Raw genomic sequence first — 23,493 nt, forward strand, 5'->3', positions numbered from 1 at the left:
ACAACAGGGAAATCCAGGAAAAACCTGGGAATTTATTCATCTGGGAAAAACCCAGGAATTTTTTTAGAATTCTAGGAATTTTTCATTATTTTGATTCTCAGAGAAAGTTTTGTAATTTTGATTGTTATGAACTGATACTGTAACAATGAATTTTCCTTTAGCCTGCTACTATAGAATAATAAAAGATAAACATGAGAATCACACAAAAATAAAACTTTAGTGGGAATAAAATGAGCCATTTACAACAACAAAACACACTGCATACACAAGTGTCTGCCAGCAGCAAAATAAATTTTGGGACGAAGACCATGTAATACACTGAAGAGCCAAAGAAACTGGTGCACCTGCCTAATATCATGCAGGGCAATGGCATGGACTTGACTAATGTCTGAAGTAGTGCTGTACGAAATTGACACCATGACTCCAGAAATCCATAAGCATATGAGGGAGTAGAGATCTTTTCTGAACAGCATGCTGCAAGGCATCCCGAATATGCTCAATAATGTTCATGTCTGGGGAGTTTGATGGCTAGTGGAAGTGTTTAAACTCAGAAGAGTGTTCCTGGAGCAACTCAATAGCAATTCTGAATGTGTGGGGTGTCACATTGTCCTGATGGAATTGCCCAAGTCCATCAGAATGGACAACGGACATGAATGGATGCAGGTGGTCAGACAGGATGCTTATGTAGTGTCATCTGTCAGAGTCATATCTAGACGTATCAGGTGTCCCATATCACTCCAACTGCACATGAACAGTCCCCTGCTGACATGCAGGGTCCATAGATTCATGAGGTTGTCTCCATATCCATACACGTCCATCCATGCAATACAATTTGAAACTACACTCGTCTAACAAGGCAACATGTTTCCGGTCATCAACAGTCTAATGCCAGTGTAGAAGGATCCAGGTGAGGTGCAAGGCTTCGTGTCATGCAGTCATCAAGGGTACACAAATGGGCCTTTGGCTCCAAAAGTCCATATCGATGATGTTGCATTGAATGGTTCACACACTGACACTTCATTGATGGCCCAGCATTGAAATTTGCACCAATTTGCAGAAGGGTTGCACTTCTGTCATGTTGAATGATTCTCTTTAGTTGTCATTGGTCCCATTCTTGCAGGATGCCAGAGATTTCATGTTTTACTGAAATCCTTGTATTCACAGTACACTCATGAAATGGCCGTATGGGAAAATTCCCATTTCACCGCTACCTCGGAGATGCTGTGTCCGATGGCTTGTGTGCTGACTATAACACCACATTCAAACTCACTTGAATCTTGGTAACCTGCCATTGAAGCAGCAGTAACTGATCTAACAACTGCACCCGGCACTTGTCTTATATAGGTGTTGCCGACCCCAGTGCCACATTCTGCCTGTTTGCTTACCTCTCATATCTCTGTATTTGAATATGCGTGCCTATGCCAGTTTCTTTGGCACTTGAGTGTAGTTTGTAACAACAAACTGCTTTCAATGAGCATGACACCACTATTGTTTACGTTTCCAATAGACCATTGGAAAATATTGGGAATGGTGGTTTGAGAAGCCTTTCTTTCAAAGTTAATTTCATTTTACGCAGGATGAATTATGTTAAATGTGAGAGTATGTGATGAACTTCTTAAATCAAAGAGTGTTTGACTCTCATTCTAAACTTAACACTATTAAGACCAGCCAGTTAGAAAAATTTTGGACCCAGAAGACAAGAATTTTATGCCATTATTTAAAATTTTACTTATTGCAGTCAGTGTTTGGTTACTTTTTGTTGCTTTCATTAGATAGTGTCTGAGCCTTAGTTGCAGCTGGTCTATAATACTTTTCTCCTGAGCCTTAGTTGCAACTGCTTTACAGCATTTTTCTCCAAAAGAAACCTCAGCTTAAATGATTTGATATTTAACTCCAAGAGTGGGTTCATGCTTTCACAGAATGTGTGACAAGCTTGTTGGGTCGTCATCATCATCCTCTGTGCACACAATATTTGTTAAGTAAATGAAAGTTAATAATGTAATTCACATCATGTAGGGTTGTTGCACACAGAATTTTGCCCAACAGTGGTCCAGAACGCTTGGAAAACAGAGGATAATTTATGATTTAAATGGTATGGAATCATATTGTAATGTTGCTATAATTATCTTCACAACCAATAAAGTAGAGGAAATAGTAGCAAATAGAAAAAACATTCAAGAGTTGAGATGGGTTCGAGCATGTGACCTTCTGGACCTTCTGCACTGCAGACTACAACGCAACCTCTGAGCCTTCAAAATTAATGAAGCAGAGTTATGGGGTTGCTTTATTTAAAAATGCTTGCTTATGTTCTACTTACCAACACACATGGAATTGTCATAACAGTTTAAGGATTTGTGCAGTAGTTAAAAATTTAATACAAATTGCATAGTTACTGCTATCCGAGATGAAAGAGAAAATATACAAGTGAGGTTGAACTGTTATTAGCTGCTGTCAAAATTCCCATACTTAACTGTTCACTGCAAATATTTTGAATTTTCCTTTCTTACTCTGCTGCTAAGTGCCTATAAAATACCTTTGAACTAATCTCATAAATTATGAGTCATCTCCCAAGAGCTGTTATGAGATTGATCATTAAGGACACATGGTAGTCAGTAAGTTCCTTAACCTAACTTTCCAGATTGAAAAAAAAGTATTTTGAGCATCAGTGGTGTGGGAATGGCATAGTAACATATTTACTTGCTACTTTCTGTGTTAATAAAACTTTTTGTGTTATTGCAATTGGTTTGTGCTAAAAACAAAAGCAATGAATCATAGTGCCACTACAGTATAAACTGAATATTAAAGCTGAACCTGACTTTGAACTGTGAATTATGGCCAGTACTTCTTGGCTATATGATCTAGGATTAATGTTTATACAATGCAAATTTCCGGGTTAAGCTTGATCTAAGACCATTTCCATTTAACCTAAGGTTAAATGCCTTATACAATGCCCCAAGGGCCCTATACTCTGAATATCTGCTGTCACTGGCTGTGAGATCAAATGGCATGAGCTATTACTGGCTCACAAAAGCACATAGTAATCTCAGTTTCGGTATGTTGGAAGCTACCATGCTGTATTGGGTGGAATTTGTATTTATACTTTCATAATATGAAAATAATTAATGGAAAATCTCATATAAAGATGTGAAACAAATACTAACAAAGAGATAGAGGGGCTGGCCAGTACTTACCTCAGCTCAGTACAGCCGATAGATACACATAAAACATAAAACAGAACCGAAAATTACATTCCATTACATTACATTACAATTTTCGGTTCTGTTTTATGTGTATCTATTGGCTGTACTGAGCTGAGGTAAGTACTGGCCAGCCCCTCTATCTCTTTGATAATATGAAAATATGCAGTGCAAATGTTGCCATGCATCAAAGATCTTTCCAAAACCTTTTTTTCACTAATATACCATAAAGTTCAATGCTGGTGTTTAAAAGCTTTACCATTCAGAGGACTGATAAGTATCGCAGGTCCGAGGGAAATAATATTGTCACTTAACATGGGAAAAAATTTACTTTAACCTGAGGAAAAAGTATTTTAACTGGGAAATCTGGGATTTTTTTTCTCGTCTGTGTATACACCCTCCAGTGGCTGGACAGCTGTTTGTAACATCTTATGAGCACTGTTCTCTTGGCAAACAGCTTCAGAAATGCTATGACATAAGGTTATCATTTGAGCTTTGTAGCTTTGAGTGAAACCATTGGCAATTTAGACCATCACACCAGATCATCATTTTATTAATAATGCACTTCAAAACATGGACTTTTATGGTCTCTCACACATACCCTTTTTGTTTCTTGCTTTGAGTTTCCGAGTTTCCAGTGAGGTCCATATTGTACTGTGGTTTGTTTACTATACTACAGTTTTTGGGAGCATTAGTGTATCTCATGTTATTGGTGAGGGGGGGGGGAATCTTTGGATTTAGCCAGTATAGCTTGTCTTTATTTCATTATAGCTTACATCTTTCTCTTGCATGATCCAATATTCATGACAGTACTTTGTTTGAAAGAACATAGTTCAATAATTTTAAGTATAGAAAGAAATTTTCATCTCTAGTATTTTGCTGGGAAGATGTACAGAGATGGTAGCATAAAATTTGGTTAGTGTCTAACGGTATATTGGTGTAAAAATTATACAACATAAAAATTGAAATCAAACTATTTAATGTCTTTCTTGAAAGGTATTTTATATATTTTTTTGTATCAGGAGACAATAAAAAATATTCTTTTGTGGTTTATACAATTGCAGGTCTTCTTTCCCTTGGGGGCTGGAGATCCAACAGAAAATTGTTTGCATTGTCTTACAGAACTGGGTATTGGAAAAAAACACAACTCAATTGTGAGGTGAGGCTATATACAGCAACATCTGATTAAGATTATTTGCTTAGAAGAAAATGTAGACATCTTTAAAATGCTTGATTTGGTCCCTGTGCCTCATAGAGATGTATGTCTTTTGTTTCAGTCAGTATATAAAGTCTTAACTGACTACTGATTTCATGTTTAAATAACTGTACTTATTTACTGGTTCTAAATGTTTAGTTTTAGGATAAACCAGCCAGACACATGTCAAAAATCATATTACCATATCTGGCATTTCTAATCCATTCGTCATTCTGTGTGAGACATAGAACAACTCAAGATCAGTTAACCAATTTTAGAGTTTATCTTTTACTGTTAGTGAAAGGAACTGGACAAGTAATACTAATACCAGGTATAACCCCATTTCTTTGTCTTTTACTGTTAGTGAAAGGAACTGGACAAGTAATACTAATAACAGCTATAACCCCATTTCTTTGGTTTTTGTTATCTGGTTCATCTGCAGCTCACTAACATTGTAATTTGATTTTCCTTCTACTATAACATCTCTGACAGTATTCTGAAATGTTGATACATTTCAATTGATTTTGGTGATGTGTTCAACTTCTATTCTGTCAGAACTTGGGAACATCCAAAACCTGCTTCAGGTGTACAGAACTACTATTGTATGGAGCACTTATGTGTGTACGAAGAAACAGAACCAAACATGCATTTTAACTGGAAACAGACAATTATATTAATGGAATCCAAAAATATAAGCAAGAGGTGTGTAATTAAAGGTAAAACACAAATGGGAAGGCACAACTAATCCACAAAGATGATTTTATGAAAAGGAAAGTTGCCACTCACCATATAGTGGAGATGCTGAGTTGCAGATAGGCACAACAAAAAGACTCTGCCTATCTGCAACTCATCATCTCTGCTATATGGTGAGTGACAACTTTTCTTTTCATAATATTGCTACATTCCACCCTAGATTTTCCATTGTTTGATTTCCATAAAGATGATTAATTTTTGTAGGGTGACAGTAATGAACAGTAAAAAGTTAATCAAACTCTCATTGGGAGATTGAACAATGGAAAATCCAGGATGGAATGTATCAATATTATGAAAAGGAAAGTTGCTACTCACCATATAGCGGAGATGCTGAGTCACAGATAGGCACAACAAACAGACTGTTCCAAATAAAGCTTTCGGCCTGTAAGGCCTTCATCAAAAAGCAGACGACAAAAACACACACACACAAATATGCAGCTTGTGTGTGTGTGTTTTTTGTCATCCACTTTTTGATGAAGGCCTTACAGGCCAAAAGCTTTATTTGGAACAGTCTGTTTGTTGTGCCTGTCTGCGGCTTGGAGTCTCCCATATGGGAGAACTTTACAGGGCCACTTGAATAAGAAAAGCAAGTGCACTGCATATACTGTGCCTGCAGAATTTCTGTCCATATTATTTTATTCTGCAGCAGCAATTACATGAAGTTTATTTCTAGCAAAATCTTTACCTTAAACAATGGAAACTCCAGGTTGGAATGGCAACAAAGTAAGGAAAAGATAGGTTGCTTCTTCCTGCAAAGACGACGCATTAAGTTCCACACAGGCACAATTAAAAGGCACTTGCATATTAGCTTTTGTCCATATCCATTATCAGCAAAAGAAAGAGAAACACACACCATTCATTCACAGAAGCAAGCACAACTCATGCACACATGACCTCCAACTCAGGCAGCTCAAACCAAAATGCAACTACCATTTGGAATGGGAGCAGCAATGTGGAGGGGACAGGAAAGGGGAAGGGAAGTGTGTAGATGGGGGAGAGAAGAAAACTGTCTGGTGGAGTGTGCAGGGACAATGGCTGCCAACAGGCACTACCTTGGGAGGCTGTGGGGCAGAGAGATGATGAAAATGGAGTGAACAAGGAGAAGAGTGGGGAAAGATGAGTAGTTGTGTTGGCAGAGGGCAGTACCCAAAGAGATGAGAATAGGGAGGAGTTGATAGGACAGAGGGGGTGGAAACCGATAGGTGGAGGGTGTGGGAACAGTATGTTTCCATAGGTTGAGGCCGGGATAATTTCATGAGCAGAGAATGTGTTGTAAGGATACCTCCCACTTGCACGTTTCAGAACAGCTGATTGTGGAGGGAAGGATTCAGTGACACAACCATTGAAATAAAGCATGTTATGTTAAGCTGCATGTTGTGCCACAGACTGGTCTACTTTGGTGTTGGTGACAGTTTGGTGGTGGCCGTTCATCCTGGTGGACAGCTGATTGGTAGTCATACTAATATAAAGCTGTGCAATGATTACAGCAGAGCTGGCATATGACGGCTGCTTTCACAAGTGGCCCGGCCTATGATGGGGTAGGATAATCCAGTGACAGGAATGGAATAGGAAGTGCTGAGTGGATGGATTGGGCAGGTCTTGCAGCTAGGTCTTCCACAGGGGTATGATTCCTGTGGCAATGGGCTCAGATTGAGGGTGGCATAGGAGTGGACTAGGATGTTGTGACATTGGGTGGGTAATGGAACCATTTCAGGAGGGATGGGAAGGATCTTGGGTAGGATGTCCTTCATATCAAGGCTTGATGACAGCTAATCAAAGACCTGGCAAAGAAAGTGGTTCAGTTGTTCCAGTCTAGGTTGGTATTGGGTGATGAGGAGACACTCCTTTGTGGCTGGTTCTTGGGGTGATGGGAGGATTTGGTGTGTGAGGGGAAATGGCACAGGAGATCTTTTTGCGGACTAGGTATGGGGTATAGTACTAGTCTGTGAAGACCTTGGTGAGGCCCTTAGCATACTGGGCGAGGGAGTGTTATTATCACTGTAGATATGCCGTCCACCAGTGGCCAGGTTCTATGGGAGTGGTTTTTTGGTGTGAAAGATACCATAGCTATCAAAATGCAGATACTGTTGGTGGTTGATGGGTTTAATGTGGACAAAGTTGTGGATGGAGCCATCAGACTGGAGGAGGTCAATGTCCAGGAAGGTGGCATGCCCAGATGAAGAGGACCAGGTGAAATGGGTGGGAGAGGAGGTGTTCAGGTTGTGAAGGAATTAAGATGGGTGTCGTGGCCCTGAGTCCAGATCATGAAGATATCAGCAATGAATGTGAACCACACTAAGGGTTTGGTGTTTTGGGAAGCTAGGAAGTGTCATGCGGGTACCCATGGCTATGTTATGGATTTTTTTATATATCTTCCCTTTAAAATGGAAGTAGGAGTTAGGATAAAGTTAATAACCTGTGTGTGGAATGAGGTCCTGGGTTTGGAGTCTGAAGGACGGTGGGGAAGGTAGTGTTCAGTAGCGATAAGACCATGGGCATGAGGGATCTTTGTGTATAGAAAGGTGGCATCAACAGTGATGAGTAGGGATCCAGGAGGTAAATGGGTGACTGTGATGGAGAGTCAGTGAAGGAAGTGGTTGGTATCTTTGATGTTGGCGGCTAGACTATGGGCAGTTGGTTGGAGGTGTTGGTCAATTAGGGCTAAATAAGGGGATTGTTGGATTTGTAGATTTTGGAAAGCAAGTAGAGGGGGGAGTGTGTGGGTTTTTACAGGGGTGAGGTTCTGGGAAGGGTGTAATGTTTTAAGCATGGATTGTAGGCTATGTTGGACTTCTGGGATTGGATCATTCTGGCAGATTGTGTAGGTGGAGTTGTCAGGTAACTGTCAGAGGCCTTCTGCCAGTTTTGTAACTGATAACAACAGTGGTGAAACGTTTGTCTACAGGTAGGATGATTAGCTCAGGATTAGTTTTGAAATTTTGTATGGCTATTCTTTCTTCTGCTGAAAGGCTACTATTCTGAGGAAGGGACCTGGGAAAGGGGCCTGGTGAGGCCATGTTGGAAGTAAGGAATTCCTGGAAGGTGACCAGTGGGTGGTTAGATGGGAGGAGGATGGGGGGAGGGGGATGAAGATCATGGTTGGATGGTGGTATGAACTGGGAGAGGCAGGGTTCTATGTTGGGATTGTGTTGGCTTTAGATGGAGCACTTGGAGGCAAAGAAGTGTTTCCATTGCAGGGATCAGGTGAAGGAGAGTAGATCTTTGACAAGTCTTTGATAAATGAGAATCAAACCCAGATACTTTCTGTTCCAAAGTGTGCGCTCTAATGCAGTGTGAAACATCAGTTCAGAAGGCAAACTTATGCTGTGGCTGTGCTATATTCTGCCATACATGTGTGATATAATTCTGCTCAACTCACCATGCCTTTCATAAGTCCAAGCTTGGCTGTGACGTTTTGATCTGCTCCAGGCTGATTGGTTCAGATAAAAAACCGATTTTTTCATCATAACTTACATATTACACAATAAAAATGAGTTCTGATGTAACATAACAGACAATTTTGGCTGCTACATGACAATGCTTGAAATTATCCATCCCTTAGCATATCAGTCATTTTACTCTTATCTACCTTATAAGGTTTCTTTGTGCATTTCAAGTTTTCATATTCGGTTTGTCTTTGAGACATTATCCCCAGCTTTACTAACATGTATTGGAAGTTGAACTACCTCTCATTCGCAGTGACATGACAGGTTTTGTGGGGGGTGACTTCCATCAGCAAACACTGCCAACAGAACATTGTTCATCTTATTTTTGATGCTTATTTAGAAAAGTTTCTTGAAACAATGGATTAATTATAATCAAAGCCAGAGGCCAAAATAGCTTGCTTCCGACAACCAGTTATGCTTGAAAGATTATGATTTAATTTGTGTTAAAGTGTCAACAAAGACATATAACTTTCACAATACTTTCCCAAGATGAAATCCATTTATAGTTTGGTAATCCTCAGATATGTATGATTTACAAGACAGTAGCAATCTGTTTGATTTTTATTTTAATGTTTTTCTAGTGATTTTTACTTTTGTATGCTTTTGGCCCTTCCAATTCCGTGATCCTGATTCAGACAAAACATTATAATCACAATTTGCATGTGACCAGAGCAGGTTATTTGTGAAGGAATCTCAGTGTCATTTGGATATATTGAATTATCTGTATTATTATTCATCAGTGAACTTAAATTTGCACGATAATTTGAATCATCGGACATATCATAATTCTGATGTAGAGCTTCTCTGACACCAAGGGAATGGCCTCATCAGCCAGTAGAATGAAGTCAGTAGACACAGCTACAGGATGAACCTTCTTGGCTGTTGCTTCACTTGTATGGGAAGTTGTTGTGGTTAGTCTTGGCAGACACTTTAGCAGATGACAGATGTAGGTATGTTTCCAAGATGGTGATGAATTGTATTTGCCAAGGATGAAGATTGCAACAATGAGTTACTGAGGCAACAAGATATTTCGGTGTTCTTATCTCATGTTGTTGTTTCTGTACCGAAGAATAATAAACCAAGATTATTCAAAGTTTGTGGTTATTATTCATAAAGTTAAAAGATCACCTCAAACATACATATGAATTTGTGGACCTGCAACTCTGGACAACAATTGATTTCGAGTTTAAGTAGACCTCACACTTTCTTCCATGAATCCTACTCCAGTGAGGTATACACAAGAGCCTCTATAGAGTTTAAGGGGAGCTGGAATGCACTATCCCAACAATGTTAAATTTAGTGATTTGGCTTCCCTGTATTTCAGGAACCACTGTAGCCATTGACATGAAACTTTTACAGGACATTAAACTGTATGTTCCTAGTCTACTGCACTACAATAATTTCATTTTAACCACTGCTTTCGGAAATACAATTTTTTAATTACATGGTAAAAATTTTGTGTACTTTTTTGTACATTATCCAAAATAATTTTAATTATACATAACATTATGTTCTTCTTTTAGTTCAGTAGACTCAGGATATGTATGTTATTATTCCCTGAAAATTTGAATACTCTACTCAAAGTGATTTCTGAGATTTAGGGAAAAATGCAACAGAAAACGTAAATTTTCAGGAATGGCTTCTAAAGTTTCAAAAGACTGTAACTCACTTAATATATGCTTAATTTTTTGTTTTTAGTCATTCAAAAGCACCCTGCACCATACTATATATAATCCTCTTGATCTTTTTCCACGTTAATTCTTCTTTTCTTCTTTCTGGACTCCTTAGTTGCCAACTGTGCTGCCTACTCTGCTTTATCAATGCAAACCTTGTCCATCCGTTAAAGTTCTCTGATGCAGTGTGCTCCAGGATTAATTTCCATATGCTGTAGCACTTTTACCTTTCCAATAACAGCAAAGCAATACAGCATCACTGACCCCTCACTTTAGTGTCTTCATTCCAACAAAAACATTTTCTGGTAAGCGAGTCTATATAAGATTATTGAACGACTCATTGGGATTTTGAAGCTGACCATGCAGACACTTCTTTAGTAATTCATGACTTGCCAGGTCTCTGTAAATAGGTTTTATGATATCCATGACTACTGCTGGGATGGAATATTTATGGCTGTATGAACTGTTTCAGTACTGGGCATTGCATTAATTGCACCATGAATTAAGTCCAGGTGGGAAAAGGTGGTGTACTGGTTTTTCATCAGTTGACAGTCTGTGGAAGAAGGTAGCCCATCCTGCCTGCTTCATTTTCAACAAATCCTCGTATTATTTCTAATGGCCATCCCATAATTCTGCTGTAGTTCATCAATCATTTTGTCTGTCAGCCTGCCCCTCATGGTTTTACCATCAGAAAGTTCTTGTGTCACAAACTTTGTTTCAACTTCCTCAACCTGGTGCCCCTCCTCTTCTGGACATGACCTTTATAAACCACAGCAATCCACAGCCTTCTGTATAAAAAATTAGCATGAACCATGGACCTTGCCATTGGTGTGGAGGCTTGCATGCCTCAGTGATACAGATGGCCGTACCGTAGGTGCAACCGCAACGAAGGGGTATCTGTTGAGAGGCCAGACAAACGTGTGGTTCCTGAAGAGGGGCAACAGCCTTTTCAGTAGTTGCAGGGGCAACAGTCTGGATATTGACTGATCTGACCTTGTAACACTAACCAAAACGGCCTTGCTGTGCTGGTACTGTGAACGGCTGAAGAAGGGGGAAACTACGGCCGTGATTTTTCCTAAGTGCATGCAGCTTTACTATATGGTTAAATGATGATGGTGTCCTCTTGGGTAAAACATTCTGGAGGTAAAATAGTCCCCCATTTGGATCTCTAGTCAGGGACTACTCAAGAGGATGTCATTATCAGGAGAAAGAAAACTGGCGTTCTACAGATCAGAGCTTGGAATGTCAGATCCCTTAATCGGGCAGGTAGGTTAGAAAATTTAAAAAGGGAAATGGATAGGTTAAAGTTAGATATAGTGGGAATTAGTGAAGTTCAGTGGCAGGAGGAACAAGACTTTTGGTCAGGTGAATACAGGGTAATAAATACAAAATCAAATAGGGGTAATGCAGGAGTAGGTTTAATAAAGAATAAAAAAAAAATAGGAGTGCGGGTAAGCTACTACAGACAGCATAGTGAATGCATTATTGTGGCCAAGATAGAAACAAAGCCCATGCCTACTACAGTATTACAAATTTATATGCCAACTAGCTATGCAGATGATGAAGAAATTGATGAAATGTATGAGGAGATAAAAGAAATTATTCAGGAAGTGAAGGGAGACGAAAATTTAATAGTCATGGGTGACTGGAATTCGAGAGTAGGGAAAGGTAGAGAAGGAAACATAGTAGGTGAATATGGATTGGGGCTAAGAAATGAAAGAGGAAGCCGTGTGGTAGAATTTTGCACAGAGCATAACTTAATCATAGCTAACACTTGGTTCAAGAATCATAAAAGGAGGTTGTATGTGTGGAAGAATCTTGGAGATACTAGAAGGTATCAGATAGATTATATAATGGTAAGACAGAGATTTAGGAACCAGTTTTTAAATACTGTCAGATGTGGACTCTGACCACAATCTGTTGGTTATGAACTGTAGATTAAAACTGAAGAAACTGCAAAAAGGTGGGAATTTAAGGAGATGGGACCTGGATAGACTGACTAAACCAGAGGTTGTACAGAGTTTCAGGGAGATCATAAGGGAACAATTGTCAGGAATGGGGGAAAGAAATACATCTGAGGGATGACGTAGTGAAGGCAGCAGCGGATCAAGTAGGTAAAAAGACAAGGGGTAGTAGAAATCCTTGGGTAACAGAAGAAATACTGAATGTAATTGATGAAAGGAGAAAATATAAAAATGCAGTAAACGAAGCAGGCAAAAAGGAATACAAACGTCTCAAAATGAGATCGACAGTAAGTGCAAAATGGCTAAGTGGGGATGGCTAGAGGACAAATGTAAGGATGTAGAGGCTTATCTCACCAGGGGTAAGATAGATACTGCCTACAGGAAAATTAAAGAGACCTTTGGAGAAAAGAGACCTACTTGTATGAATATCAAGAGCTCAGATGGAAACCCAATTCTAAGCAAAGAAGGGAAAATAGAAAGGTGGAAGGAGTATATAGAGGGTCTATACAAAGGGCAATGTACTTGAGGACAATATTATGGAATGGAAGAGGATTTAGATGAAACTGAAATGGGAGATATGATACTGCATGAAGAATTTGACAAAGCACTGAAAGACCTGAGTTGAAACAAGGCCCCGGGAGTAGACAACATTCCATTAGAACTACTGACAGCCTTGGGAGAGCCAGTCTAAAAAAACTCTACCATCTGGTGAGCAAGATGTATGAGACAGGTGATATACCCTCAGACTTCAAGAAGAATATAATAATTCCAATCCCAAAGAAAGCAGGTGTTGACAGATGTGAAAATTACCGAACTATCAGTTTAATAAGCCATGGCTGCTAAATACTAACGCGAATTCCTTACAGACAAATGGAAAAACTGGTAGAAGCTGACCTCGGGGAAGATCAGTTTGGATTCCATAGAAATGTTGGAACACGTGAGGCAATACTGACCTTACGACTTATCTTAGAAGAAAGATTAACAAAAGGCAAACCTACATGTCTAGCATTTGTAGACCTAGAGAAAGCTTTTGACAATGTTGACTGGAATACTCTCTTTCAAATTCTAAAGGTGGCAGGGGTGAAATACAGGGAGCGAAGGCTATTTACAATTTGTACAGAAACCAGATGCCAGTTATAAGAGTTGAGGGGCATGAAAGGGAAGCAGTGGTTGGAAAGGGAGTGAGACAGGTTTCGCTGGCTCTCTTTGCTTTGTTTTATTATTACTCGCGTAACAACTAATATATGAGATAAAATATGTTGCTACGAAAAGAGCCCTGAGACACCTTTTAGTGACGCTGTGCTGTGACTTTCTTTGAATCATTAATTTTCAACAAAACAATATATATTATGTTCTTATTGTTCTGGATCTGGCTTTCTATTAAAGGAACATTTTTTTTGTTACTGTAACTTGCCATAAAGTTCAACATATCTTCCTGACTTTACAGTTATTGAGAAGGTTACTGAAAATTATTTCGTTATCAATACTGATGTTACAGTACACAATGTTTGTTGAACATCAAAATTTTGCAGTGGATTTTTGTTAACAGTAAAACACCAATAAGTACCATGTCTAACATGAGAACATGAGACTATTATCATAGAAAAAGATGTTTTTACTATAAGGTTTGCCAGACCAGAACTACGCACAGCAAGATTTCTTTTATGTTATGAAGGTAAATTATCTTTTTGCACTGTTAATAATATATTATCAGCAGCCCGAGTCAACCTGTAAAACACATCATAAAATTTGCTGCTCTGCTCTGCAATTCTGGAAGCTGAAAGAAATAATTTTAGTTTACTATTACCTGTCTGCTTCTTTGCGGTAGGATTGGTTTCATTTAATGCAGTTTGAATGCGCCACGGCAGCGGCTCGTTCGTTCGTAGGGCAGCTCTGCACCACGAATAATATTTAAATAACTGAATATGTCTTAAAGGGATGGGATAAAATGCCAGGCAAGCTTATTACAAATCATAATGCAAGTTTTCACTAAGTAACTCTATTTAGATTAGGAAATGAGACACTTAAAGTAGTAAAGGAATTTTGCTATTTGGGGAGCAAAATAATTGATAATGGTCGAAGTAGAAAGGATATAAAATGTAGACTGGCAATGGCAAGGAAAGTGTTTCTGAAGAAGAGAAATTTGTTAACATCGAGTATAGATTTAAGTGTCAGGAAGTCGTTTCTGAAAGTATTTGTATGGAGTGTGGCCATGTACAGAAGTGAAACATGGACGATAAATAGTTTGGACAAGAAGAGAATAGAAACTTTCAAAATGTGGCGCTACAGAAGAATGCTGAAGATTAGATGGGTAGATCACATAACTAATGAGGAGGTATTAAATAGAATTGGCGAGAAGACGAGTTTGTGGCTCAACTTGACAAGAAGAAGGGACCGGTTGGTAGGACATGTTCTGAGGCATCAAGGGATCACAAATTTAGCATTGGAGGGCAGTGTGGAGGGTAAAAATCATAGAGGGAGACCAAGAGATGAATACACTAAGCAGATTCAGAAGGATGTAGCTTGCAGTAAGTACTGGGAGATGAAGAAGCTTGCACAGGATAGAGTAGCATGGAGAGCTGCATCACACCAGTCTCAGGACTGAAGACCACAGCAACAACAAATTAGATATTGAGGTAACGCACATAAAAATTTTTACATTATCAACTGGTGTAGAATATATTTAAAAAATAAAATACTTCCCATGTGTGTTTATAAGTGATATATATATATATATATATGTATATAATTTTATTCAGAAAATTGCACAAAATCCAAAAATGTGAAAATTTTTTTTCCGTTCTAACTCCCCTTGAAAAGGGAAAGGTATGAGCAGATTGAAACTTCAAGGTTGGCTCTGAGGCATGTCTTAATAGCTCATATGACAAGAGAATTGTCCATGATAGATAATAATCTGAATTATAGTGCTGTTCAGTTAAGCTGTTTTAACCTTTCAGGAAGTTTTAAATGTTCTGCTTCCTAAACAGAGGTTGTGTTGCATTATAGAAAGCAGCAAATAAGATTTGGCCTGCTGTATCACACTTAATAAACTGCAAAAAATTAATTAATACCAGGTATGCTGAGAAGTCTCTCTTAGTTCTTATACATACAACTATCAAAATGATAACGCAACTGTATGTAGATGAAGTATTAGGATTCGTAAACACCAGTGACATTGCTCACTGTAGCTGTCAGCATCATCAAACAACTGTTGCACTATATGATACAAAAGGCATGATGGTTATTCAATATATATAAAGGTGTATATACAAACAAAGTGATACTTGGTTCAAACTTCATTGTGAAATGAGATAAAAATCCAAAAATGTGAAAAATTTTGTTCCATTCTAACTCCCCTTGAAAAGGGAAAGGTACAAGCAGATTGAAACTTCAAGGTTGGCTCTGAGGCAAGTCTTAATAGCTCATATAATTTTCTCTAACTACAACAATATGAAAACAATAAACACCATAAGGGTGATTAGTATCCTGCATCATTAAGTATAAATAGATTTGTGAAATCTATTACTTCTTTCCTTATAATTAAGTAATTAATAATCATCTGCTCTTAGTTGCTTTTTTCTAATAATTTTCATAGATAATTGTAAGTTGGATGCTAGTTACATTGCAGTAAGGAATTCATATGCATATCACAAAGGCTGTAACATGTTCCACCTAACCGCATCTGATTTTATGGGTTAACTCATCAAGCAGTAAAAATGCTCAAAGTATGAATCTTTCAAACTATTACTGAAGATTTATTTAACAATGATTTATTATATTGTTTGATGTTGAGTGTATTGTAGCTTCATTGTCATTTTTAGTGTTCAGCACAACATTAATAGTTCAATAATTTTCATGCAGCTTTACATCAATCACTTTCCCAAATTGTACCAAGAACTCTTCAACAATAGTACATTGCTGTATTATCATTGATTATCATACTCTAATTTCCAAAATATTTATTTATTTATGTATTTGTTGAAATACACAATTGTACAGTCCAAGTTCTACATCACATTCCATAGTTTACCATCTTATTGTTAGAAATTTGCCTTATAACTGTCAGGTGGATGTTGTGCACTTGGAACTGTAAGAAAGACCATATACACTCTGTGTTATTCAAATTTGAAGCTTTTGTGTACACTTAAACATTTATGGGTTTGAACAATGCATGGGAATTTACTATCTACATTCAGGTTCTTTAATACTAGAACGCATTTATAGGCTAACAGTTTATGAATGAGCTCCTCCTCATTATCACAAAGCAAGTCTGTATCTTGTTATATAGCTTCATTCCTGTATGTTTAAAACCTACATCTAGGTTTCATGGGAATAGATAGCTGTTCTGCAACAAAATGTATGTTGTTGTTTTACATTGCAGATGAGACTGAAGGAATGTCTAGTAAGAAGACAGTGGTTATTGTCTGCAAACTAATGTTTTTGATTTGCTACTCTAGATAGTTTGGTGCATAACTGTTCAGTGTGTTACAAGTTAGTTTGGGATCCAGTTGGATTCATAGAAGCCTAACAGTGTCAGACTCATTTACTTAGACTCATTTACTTTTCCATTTAGATTGTGCAGGAGAAATACACAGTTTCAGTCATGCTATTGTTTAGGATAAGCTTCTTATTGTAGAGCCATAGGGTGCCATCAGCATACTTTATGGACTTGCGAGCCAAGAAACGAGACAATTCATTCGTGTGCACCAGTAAGAAGAAGGGTCCAAGAAAAGAGCCTTGCAGCACACCTCTAACAACTGATATGGCATTTGGGCTTTTGATGGCTTTATTTACATTAGCCTCATGAATTCTGTAAGTCAAATATTATCCAATTATTGTTGGTTCATTAGTCTTGATATCATAGCTCTGTGGCTTATTTTGAGTATATCGTGAGACTCAATGTCACGTGCTTTGCTCATATCTAGTAGTAACACAAAAGTGAAGGAACTGTTCTCAAAGACATTGAGAATATCTGTAACAAGAGGTTGTAGCATATTTACTATTTATAAAACTGGTGTACAACCAAAGAGCAAAGAGGGAATCAGATTGTTTTCCTCAAAATAGTTGCAAGTTGTAATTTAATACAACTTTCTATTACATTCCCTATAATAGATATGAGGGATATAGGACAGCATCTTTCAGGTCTGCTTTTATCCTCTTTCTTGTAAACTGGGATGACAATAGTAGCCTTCAGGGCCTCAGGAAATTTTCCAGTCTTGAAAATATTATTGATATCAGAAAGGTAAGAAGATCTACAGGAATGACTGTTCATTTCAGGCTGGTGTTTCAGATGGAATAGAGATGTTCACTGTAAGAGTTACCTTAGTTTGTGACCACTTTTTATACAGTTGACACGTAACCTGTTTCCATTTAGAATGTAAGTTATTTAGGTGAAGTATCTTATAAGTGAGGAAGCATGGAATAAACCGTGTTCCTGTAACAAAACAGCAAGAAAAGGCGTGTGTTGGGTAAAGTGTAACAGGAAATTCCATTACTCGTGTGTAAATTCAACAAATAGAGTGAAAAGCTGGAAATGCAGTGATTGTTTTCGTACTGACAGTGATGATATGGACAAAATCAAAACAGACCCGTTAAAGATGTGTGTGTGTGAAAAGTTACAGAATGAACTCAGAATAGTAAGAAAGGAACTTAAGTATTCGAAAACAATTATATGTTTGCTAACAAACGAACTACAGAAGCGAGAATCAGGCAAGATAGAAATGTGCAAAAACTACAGATTTGATGCACCCAACATAAATCATGATTCACAACACAGTGTGCATACCACAACACAGAACACAGTTCAAAAAGGAAATCAATCTATGGGTGCAGCAATGAAAATGCAAACCTTTGCTCCTGAGAGTCAGTCAGTGAATAGGAGACCAAAAATATTCATTGGCTCAGATAGCCTTGGCAGAGACTGTGCAAGAAACATTTTAAACTTAGCTTCAAATAAATATGATGTTGAAGGGAAGGTGATACCAGGTGCCCCCACTAGTGTAATACTAAAAAAATGCAATGATCTCTATAAGTTGACAAGTGAAGGTTTTGCAGTTATCTGAGCAGGGGCTAATGATGTAGCAAAGAATGAAACCAAGTTGGCAATTCGTTCACTACATAAAGCCTTGTCAGCATTACAAAATACAAATACAAAAGTGATTGTAGTTGGTGTACCACATAGACATGACCTGCCTGAATGGTCTTGTGTAAACCAAGAAATTCAATCTGCAAACAGAAAACTAAAAAAAAAAAAAAAAAAAAATAGTGAAAGGCTTCCATAACACTTGTTTTATTGATACTCCTAGTAACAAGGAGCTTTATACAGCACATGGACAACACCTTAATGCAACTGGTAAAGAACTAATTGCCACAAGGATTTGTGAATCAGTGGAAACAAATAGGAAAGTGTACAAAACAGCAATAGAACTTAAATGGAAGGATACTGAAGTCTCAGATAAAGAATCAGTGAGAATTGTTATTGACACAACTCCAGCACAAATAACAACAGAATCCTTAAAAGTGAACTCTGTTTGTGGGGAGAGGTCAATTACTCAAGCAATAAACTTACCCAAGAGGACAGTGCAAAAGTTTGAAGAAGCAGCAAATGAGGTGGTGGGAAAGAAGGCACCATATAAGAAGAGAGACCTACTTGCAAAAAGAAGAACAGCAAATCAAGCTCAAGGGATGAGAATACCAACACGTGGAGTACAGCAGTCAACCCGAAAAAAGAAACCACAACCGAGGGACCAGGATTTTTGGTGGGATCAGCAGTGGTTTCACAGATGAAAGCAGTTAACAAAGTGAGTCATCAAGTGGATGAACAGGTATGTGACTATCATAACACACATGATCACAGTGCATCAAGATTAAAGACATTAACGGAACCTACAACTTCAAATATAAAGTCAAATTGCTCTCAGAGGAATATGGACAAAGACAAACTACTTACTTTTCTACAAGTTAACATACGTTGTATTAGAAATAAAATTTTAGAATTAGAACATTTATGTAACACTGAGCATGTAGATGTTATATGTGTATCTGAGCACTGGTTAACACAAGAACAAGTAAATATGTTCATTCCCCAAGGGTATGTTGTGGGAGACATGATATGTAGAAAACAGAGAAAGAATGGTGGGGCAGGAATTTTTGTCAATGAAGGAATAATGTTTTCCAGAATTGATGTATCTACATACTCCTCAGAGCTAGATGGGGAGTTTAGTTGTGTAAAACTAATGAATGAAAATATAGTGGTAGTTAGTCTATATAGGTCGCCAGATGGTGATGTAAATTTGTTTATTGAAAAATGTGAATTAATAATTAAAAAAATATTGAAGACTAAAACGAGAATTGCTATATGTGGCGATTTCAACATAGAAATGGTAAACACCCAGAGACCAGTTGCTAGGACATTTTTGAATATGCTAAGATCATTAGACCTCTATTGTACAAATAACTGTGCCACATGTAAGAATGCCTGTATAGACAATATTATTGTGAATTTCCATAGGGAGGATTTTACAGTTAGACTTGCAGAAAGTGGACTTGCAGATCATGAGCCATTACTCCTTACCCTCTGTAAGAGGCAGACAGTTAAAACTGAAGAATCTAAAGTAGTAGTGATACGAAGACAGAAGGAAGAGTATATAAATATGTTTGTTGATAGATTAGGAAGTGCAGATTGGGACTTTATATATAATTGTCAATCTGGAAAAAGGGAAGCTGAAATTAGATATCCAAATGAAATGAAAAAGAAAAGTCTGAACTGGTTCACACAAGAGCTAGTAGAAATTAGAGGAAACTTGTATATGCTGTACCAGATGCATAAACAAGCCTCTAACCATGGGGCAGAACAGAGTGTGAACATTCATAGGTCATATCTGAAATGCAAAAAATACTAGAAAGCTAAACTTCTTCTGGCAAAAAAGCAAGCAGTGGAGAACTATATAGAAAGAGCTCCCAATAAATGCAAGGCAGCCTGGCAAATAATAAAACAAGAGAATACACCGAAAGGTACAGAAACAGCTCTGCTTGATCCTGAAGAATTAAATGAGTACTTTTTAAACTCAGTTAAAGAAATAAGTAACAGTATCAAAGCAACAAATTCATCTGCAATGAACCTTGTTGGAACACCACTGCCTGTTAACCTGGCATTTCAATGGAGGGCTGTCACACCTGCTGATGTTATAAAAGCTGTATCCAAATTTTGAAGTTCTAATAGTATGGACTGTTATTGGTTATCAAATAACATAATTAAAAAGACAATACACTCAATCGCCAAACCATTAGCTTATATTTTTAATAAATGTGTAGAATTTGGAGTTTTTCCGGATGCACTCAAGGTATAAAAAGTTGTCCCAGTTTTTAAAAAAGGAGACAAACATCTCCCCCAAAGCTACAGATCAGTCTCCATTGTTCCAATATTCTCAAAGGTATTTGAGGCGCTGATACACACACAAATAAGCAACTTCTTTGAAAAACACAATATCCTATGTAACAATCAGTTTGGCTTTCGAAAGGGGAAGAACACAACAGGGGCCATCTTGGAAATCATTGACCAAACCTTAACAGCTTTTGAAAATAATAACATGGTATCACTGGTATTATGTGACCTAAGCAAAGCTTTTGATTGCATTCCTGTTGACATACTACTGGGAAAACTAGAGTTTTATGGGGTGAGAGGGAGCACTTTATCTGTGATAAATTCTTATTTAAGCAACCGAAAACAATTCGTTTCAGTCAGAAATTTAAATTCTTCCATCATGGAAATCAGCACAGGTGTACCACAAGGGTCTATCCTTGGACCCTTCTTCTTCATCGTCGCAATTAATGATTTACATAAAAATATAGCTCACCCTGTTGTGTGTTATGCTGACGATACAACACTACTTACCACACATCAGAACATTTCAGATCTGAATAACCTAACAAAAGAAACACTAGATAAGGCCCTGGACTGGTTTGCAGCCAATAAGCTCCTATGCAACCCTGACAAAACACAACAACTTTTAATGGGAACATCAAATGAAGTAGGCAATAAGTCGGTAAAACTCTTAGGTATTCACATTGACTCAAAACTATATTGGGAGGAACATGTCAATCATGTATGTGAAAAAATATCTCAGGTGGCATACCTTCTCTTGAAACTAAGAGAGGTAGTGAGCTTGGAGTACCTCAGGGTGACATACTTTGGGCTATTCCAGTCACATATTTCATGTTGTTGTGGTCTTCAGTCCTGAGACTGGTTTGATGCAGCTCTCCATGCTACTCTATCCTGTGCAAGCTTCTTCATCTCCCAGTACCTACTGCAACCTACATCCTTCTGAATCTGCTTAGTGTATTGATCTCTTGGTCTCCCTCTACGATTTTTACCCTCCACGCTGCCCTCCAATGCTAAATTTGTGATCCCTCGATGCCTCAGAACATGTCCTACCAACCGATCCCTTCTTCTGGTCAAGTTGTGCCACAAACTTCTCTTCTCCCCAATCCTATTCAATACCTCCTCATTAGTTACGTGATCTACCCACCTTATCTTCAGCATTCTTCTGTAGCACCACATTTCGAAAGCTTCTATTCTCTTCTTGTCCAAACTAGTTATCGTCCATGTCTCACTTCCATACATGGCTACACTCCATACAAATACTTTCAGAAACGACTTCCTGACACCTAAATCTATATTCGATGTTAACAAATTTCTCTTCTTGAGAAACGCTTTCCTTGCCATTGCCAGTCTACATTTTATATCCTCTCTACTTAGACCATCATCGGTTATTTTACTCCCTAAATAGCAAAACTCCTTTACTACTTTAAGTGTCTCATTTCCTAATCTAATTCCCTCAGCATCACCCGACTTAATTTGACTACATTCCATTATCCTCGTTTTGCTTTTGTTGACGTTCATCTTATATCCTCCTTTCAAGACACTGTCCATTCTGTTCAACTGCTCTTCCAAGTCCTTTGCTGTCTCTGACAGAATTACAATGTCATCGGCGAACCTCAAAGTTTTTATTTCTTCTCCATGAATTTTAATACCTACTCCGAATTTTTCTTTTGTTTCCTTTACTGCTTGCTCAATATACAGATTGAATAACATTGGGGAGAGGCTACAACCCTGTCTCACTCCTTTCCCAATCACTGCTTCCCTTTCATGCCCCTCGACTCTCATAACTGCCATCTGGTTTCTGTACAAATTGTAAATAGCCTTTCGCTCCCTGTATTTTACCCCTGCCACCTTCAGAATTTGAAAGAGAGTATACAGTCAACATTGTCAAAAGCTTTCTCTAAGTCTACAAATGCTAGAAACGTAGGTTTGCCTTTTCTTAATCTTTCTTCCAAGATAAGTCGTAAGGTCAGTATTGCCTCACGTGTTCCAACATTTCTACGGAATCCAAACTGATCTTCCCCGAGGTCGGCTTCTACCAGTTTTTCCATTCGTCTGTAAAGAATTCGCGTTAGTATTTTGCAGCTGTGACTTATTAAACTGATAGTTCGGTAACTTTCACATCTGTCAACACCTGCTTTCTTTGGGATTGGAATTATTATATTCTTCTTAAAGTCTGAGGGTATTTCGCCTGTCTCATACATCGTGCTCACCAGATGGTAGAGTTTTGTCATGACTGGCTCTCCTGAGGCCATCAGTAGTTCTAATGGAATGTTGTCTACTCCCGGGGCCTTGTTTTGCCTCAGGTCTTTCAGTGCTCTGTCAAACTCTTCACGCAGTATCTTATCTCCCATTTCATCTTCATCTACATCCTCTTCCATTTCCATAATATTGTCCCCAAGTACATCGCCCTTGTATAAACCCTCTATATACTCCTTCCACCTTTCTGCTTTCCCTTCTTTGCTTAGAACTGGGTTGCCATCTGAGCTCTTGATGTTCATACAAGTGGTTCTCTTCTCTCCAAAGGTCTCTTTAATTTTCCTGTAGGCAGTATCTATGTTACCCCTAGTGAGACAAGCCTCTACATCCTTACATTTGTCCTCTAGCCATATGGTCTTATTTCATATGGTCTTATTATATATGGGGGCACTCCCCTCACATCAAAAACATATTGAAATTATAAAAAAAAGTCGTACGTATAATATGTAAAAGAGGTCATAGGGAGCACTGTCATCCTCTTTTTTCCAGACTCAGAATACTTACAATTATAAATTTATACATCTATGTGTCTGTACTCTATATTAAAAATAATATTTCAGAATTTATTGCCAGAAAGGAAATACACGAACACAACACCAGGGCGAACGGTAATTTAAACATACCGT

At 38.0% G+C, this 23,493-nt stretch overlaps 1 protein-coding gene across 2 annotated transcripts in view; it reads left to right on the top strand.

The window, feature by feature from the left end:
* The window catches only part of LOC126177083 (uncharacterized), a 198,391-nt gene that overhangs the window by 38,952 nt on the left and 135,946 nt on the right, over positions 1–23,493 (top strand). For both annotated transcript variants that reach the window (XM_049924330.1, XM_049924331.1), the window contains exon 3: positions 4,262–4,356. In XM_049924330.1, the coding sequence (XP_049780287.1) occupies positions 4,262–4,356 (95 nt within the window). The remainder of the gene's footprint in view (positions 1–4,261; positions 4,357–23,493) is intronic.

The sequence above is a fragment of the Schistocerca cancellata genome, chromosome 3 (assembly GCF_023864275.1).
Source record: "Schistocerca cancellata isolate TAMUIC-IGC-003103 chromosome 3, iqSchCanc2.1, whole genome shotgun sequence".
NCBI classification, from domain to species: domain Eukaryota; kingdom Metazoa; phylum Arthropoda; class Insecta; order Orthoptera; family Acrididae; genus Schistocerca; species Schistocerca cancellata.